The sequence below is a fragment of the Chenopodium album genome, chromosome 2, assembly GCF_948465745.1.
Source record: "Chenopodium album chromosome 2, dcCheAlbu1.1, whole genome shotgun sequence".
Lineage (NCBI taxonomy): Eukaryota > Viridiplantae > Streptophyta > Magnoliopsida > Caryophyllales > Amaranthaceae > Chenopodium > Chenopodium album.
The window spans coordinates 79,248,243-79,253,304 of NC_137835.1; the positions used below are offsets into that span (position 1 = coordinate 79,248,243).

Sequence of the window (5,062 nt, forward strand, 5' to 3'; positions counted from 1 at the left end):
TGAAATTCTGAATCAATGGTGGCTGAGCGTAGAACATACGATGCAGATCTTCAAGAATTTGAAAGATCTGAAGGTGAAGAAGGCGGATTCGATGAATTTTTGAGGAAATACGTGGCTGATAATGATGAATACTCTGATACGATTGAGACTATGATGAAAAATTGACAATAAGTTGAAGATCTTGAAGGATTTAATCAAGAAAATTAATCTCTGTACCAAGAATCGTGAATTGCACACCACGAATTTATGAGGGAAAAGAGAAATGAGAAGAGAAGAGGAGAGGAAAGGAGAGAGAAATAGGGTTGAAGGAAAACCAGAAATGAGAAGAGATGAGAGGGAAGGGAAAGAGAATTAAGAGGCGGAAATAAGAGTTGGGGGAAAGAGAAATAAGAGGCGGAAAAAGATAGGGTAGGGTTTTTGGATATTTTTTTTTAAAAATTATTATTCCGACGGAAAGTTCGTCGGAAATGGTACTTTCCGACGGAATTTTCCGTCGGAAAGTACATTGATTCCGACGGAATTATTTTCAGTCGCAAATTTCCAACGGACTTCCGACGAAATTCTTAAATTCGTCGGAAATATCCGACGGAAAAGAAATCCGTCGGAATTTTCGACTTTTCCGACGGAAAAATAGGTCCGTCGGAAGCAGTCCGTCGCTATTTACCTGTTTTCTAGTAGTGTCTTAACCTCGCCTACAAAACTTAACCCCGACAAACCCCCCTACCATACTCCCTCACCTGAACCCAGGACTTCATCGATTTTCACAAAACAAAAGACTATAAAATTTCAATTTGCTAATTTTATCATGAACAAAAACAATAAGATTCATACCCATTAATCAAATTGCACAAATGACAAAACATTTTCCAATTATTTATTTATTTTTTTTAAAGTAAAAGTAATCTGTATTGATGAAAGTTAACAGCAAAGGGGTTTGGGGAAAGGGTTGTTGTTTGTCATAGACTCATAGGGAAGGGGTTAGGGGTTGGGGTTAATCGTCACTGGGAAACGGGGTTAGGGGTTGGGGCTTCCGTTCATCAACAGAAAGAAGTTAGAGGTAAGGTGTTATTCATTGATGGGAAAAAAGGGTGGGACTTTGCCAGCGAGGAAGGAAGCAGGGCTGGCAAGGATGGGGAAGGGCGGCTGGGACCGTCAGGAGGAGGGGAGGAGCTCCAGCAGGGTAGCTAGGTTCGACAGGGGGAGGGGAAAGCTCCGGCAAGGAGGTAATTTTTTTTTTTTTTTTTAAAAGATCCGAAGGGGAGGTAATTGGGGAAGAGGGATGAAGACATTTTTTTAGTTATTTTTTTTAAAAAACCAATCATAAGGTGACACATGGCAAGCCACTTTCTGAAACCGGTTACTAATTTCACAAATCGTTAAAAGGCTTGTTTTGAGCAGATGGAGGTCAAAGGTAAGATTGTTTCCAGATTTCAAAAAGGTGGGATTGTTTTGAGCAGAAATAGCAAAGGTGGAATTATTAGTTTCCATTTTCCTAAAAAAAATAAAATAAAATAAAATTGATGAACCACAATAACTTCAAAATAAATTTCCATGTGACAAAATTCAAACCAGCGAATCTCTCCTATATCTTTACTCTCCAATTTTCACACCAACAATAACATGTTAAAATTGTTAATTTAACAAAATCTAAGGTCAGGACTCACAATCGTAATTAAGGCCCTATTTTCACCTTAATTTTGCTAAACTAAAATTATTTTTACTGAATTGAAATTATTTTTGCTGAACTTAAATTAATTTTACTGAATTGAAAATATTTTTGCTTAACTGAAATTATTTTTGCTGATTTTCTATTATAATTCTTCTTTAAGAAAACTGAATTTTACTGAACTGAACTTATTTTTACTGAACTGAAATTAATTTTACTGAACTGATCTTATTTTTATTGAAATAAAATTATTTTACTTAATATTTTTTTTTTAAGGTGAATAGAACATGCCCTAACATTTAATCCAATCTAATCTAATCTAATCCAACCCAACTTGATTCGATACGACTTGACCTTAACATGATATTAATAGGGTCCCAACTCACCCAAGTAAACCCTAACCTTACCAATTAAGGAATACCCTTCAAAAAAAGGGAGAATAAAAAGAATCTAATGAGTCATATGGACAGAAATTTTCACCCCTTATTATTCCACTCTTTCTCTCTCCTCCCAATGATTCAATCAAAGGGCAAAATTGTCATTTCAATCAAACCACGTCCACTCCCCCTAGCCAAAAATAAATGGCCCCCACATCTTTTTTAATTTTTTTTGACGTACTATTTTAATTTATAATCCCCCCTTCCCATCTTCCAATCAAATACCCAAAAATTTCAACATAATCAAAACACCTCCTTTTTTCTTTCTCTTTCTTCTTCTTCCTTTTGCTCTGTTCTTCATTTTTTTCCCCAGAAAAATCACAACTTTTACAGAAATTCAACTGATTTTCTCTCTCCTCCATTTTGAAGCTCCTTGTACTGAGTGATGGGGGTGCGAATTCCGGGTTCTCACACTTCCCACATCACTGAACTCATCATAACCAGCTTTTTCCGTCATAAGCTCTGAAAATCCCTTCATCTTCATCTTCTTCTTCTTCCCCCCATCAAATTGAAATTTCCAGATTCATCTTAGAACCCTTTAATTAATCGATCATGGTTTCTTAGAATTCCCAAGTTTTTTAGCTAAATTCTTACTTAGAAGGCAGAAGTTATGGCGGGCGCCGGTGTTGGAAGGGTCTTTGGTGGTGGTTCTTCCGGCGGTGTTGGTGTTGGAGCTTCTTTGCTGTTTAATCCGAGGCTACCTCGTTCTTCTCAGTCTCCCGAATCACTTTTCATTTCTGGGTCTACCTCTAATTTTCTGGGTATATCTTCTTTCTCCTTTGCCCTCCAACTGTTTGTTGAAATGCCTGTATGAGAGTTTTGATTGATTTTGATTTTTTTATTTTCTGGATCTGATTTTTTGAGTTTTTTTAATGAGATGGGTCTGTTTATTTTTATTAAATCAAGATTATGATATTGTTAATTATGATCTATTTGATTGTTGTATGACTATTTTGGATTAAGGGAACAAAAACCTGATCTATGATGCTTTATGGCAGAAAGATAACAATGATGCTCTGCTTTTTGTTCCTGCTTCTGAGCTGTTTACTGAGTTATTATTAGTTTTATTTAATTTTATATACTTTCTCTGAAATTTTCTTGTCTCGGAGGTTTGATTTATGTCACGTTATTTCTCATACTGTACTTGTTCTTCGAAAGTCAACATCTTGTTTATCTGATCAATTTTAGTCCTTAAAAAAAGTTAAATTTAGTAAGGAACTTGGTCAACTTTGGGTTGTGTGTGTACATAATTATTATGAATAGACGGAATTCGATCTCATGTCTTTAGTGCCGCCCCCAATATGCTTGGAATTTGATCATTACCTTTGTTTGAGTGTTTTATATTTGTGGTTTGTTGTTTGATAATTATTAGCAATAGGCTATTTTTGGAAAGGTAGTTGTGCTCCCACTTTGTCATACTACACCAAAAATGGGCCAATTTGTTTTGATGGACCATATTTGGATTTATTGAGATGTGATCTGAATGACTGAATTCATATTATTTGTGATGATGTTTATTATTAGGTTCGAGCTCCATGGTTAGTTTCGAAGATGTTTGTGGAGGAAAAAGGTCAGAGAGGCCATTCTTTTGCACATATGATCAAGAAGAGAATGGTGATGAGGATTACGACGATTACTTTCATCAGCCAGAGAAGAAACGGCGACTGACAGTTGAGCAAGTCCAGTTCTTGGAAAAGAGCTTCGAGGTTGAGAACAAGCTTGAACCTGAGAGGAAAGTTCAGCTAGCCAAGGACCTTGGCTTGCAGCCGCGGCAAGTTGCTATTTGGTTCCAGAACCGAAGAGCTAGGTGGAAGACTAAGCAACTAGAGAAAGATTTTGACAGTTTGCAGTCCAACTTTAACAATCTGAAGGCTGATTATGAGAATCTTCTTCAGGAAAAGGAGAAACTTCAAGCTGAGGTATCTAATCCTGTTAACCTTGACATATTCTTAGCTAGATATTTTCTTGCAAGATTCGTATGATCAACTTTACAATAAGTTTGAGGTAACTAAGTTTAGTTATGATAAGTTGCTACCCAAGTTCAATCCACAACTAAATTAAGCTTTCCTTTCGGAATTTAATTTGACATGATTAGCAGTTAACACTATGAATGATAATAACTTTTTTCATTGCTGTCATTGATTGCAGGTTGTTAATCTGACAGACAAGCTGCTTCTGAAGGAGAAAACGGAGGGAGATCAACCCGAATCACCCAAAACATACGCAGCATCCAAAACAGTCCAAGAAGAACCCGTTATTGAATCTGCTTCTGAGAGTGAGGATCACCTTGCACCAGTCTTTGGCTGCAAACAGGAAGACCTGAGCTCTGGTAAGAGCGATATAATCGACTCTGATAGCCCACACTATGTGGATGTTAGCCACTCTCCCTTCGGCGAGCCTGGTGATTCCTATGCTTTTGAAGCAGACCACTCTGATATATCTCAAGATGATGAAGACTACTTGAGCAAGAGCCTTCTGCCTTCTTCCCATGTCTTCTTGAAGATCGGGGATGTCGATTATCCCGGCCCGCCTGCCACCAGCTCTTGCAACAACTATGGGCTTCCTGGAGATGATCAACCTTCTCCTCTCTTCTGGCCATACTGGGATATCAACCTGAAAATGTAATAAATCTACTTATAAATACTATACATATATATATGATATATTCATACCACATATATATCATGATAAGTTGAGAGAGTGTGCAACTCACTTAAGAATTCAATCATTTGCACCCCTCTTCAATTGTGGTTTGAGAAATTGTGTCTTTTTTTTTTTCTTTTTTTTTTTTGGAATTATTACCATCTTTTGGTGATCCCCTTTTATGTAATCTTGCTTTTGTTGGAGGGGATTGACTCTCTTATCTTTTGATTTTCTTTTTTTGAGCTCACTGAACTTTACCTTAAAGTTAAGTATGTGATTAAATAAGATTGCTTATTTATATATTTTAATTAATCAA

The 5,062-nt window shown here is 36.6% G+C and overlaps 1 protein-coding gene across 1 annotated transcript; it reads left to right on the top strand.

Annotated features, from left to right (window-relative positions):
• Positions 1–2,311: 2,311 nt before the first annotated feature.
• On the top strand, positions 2,312–5,062 carry LOC145602040 (homeobox-leucine zipper protein HAT5-like). The gene is made up of 3 exons (XM_081658152.1): positions 2,312–2,864; positions 3,628–4,022; positions 4,252–5,062. Exons 1-3 carry the CDS (start codon positions 2,714–2,716, stop codon positions 4,726–4,728), a joined length of 1,023 nt encoding a protein of 340 aa, XP_081514278.1. The 5' UTR covers positions 2,312–2,713; the 3' UTR covers positions 4,729–5,062.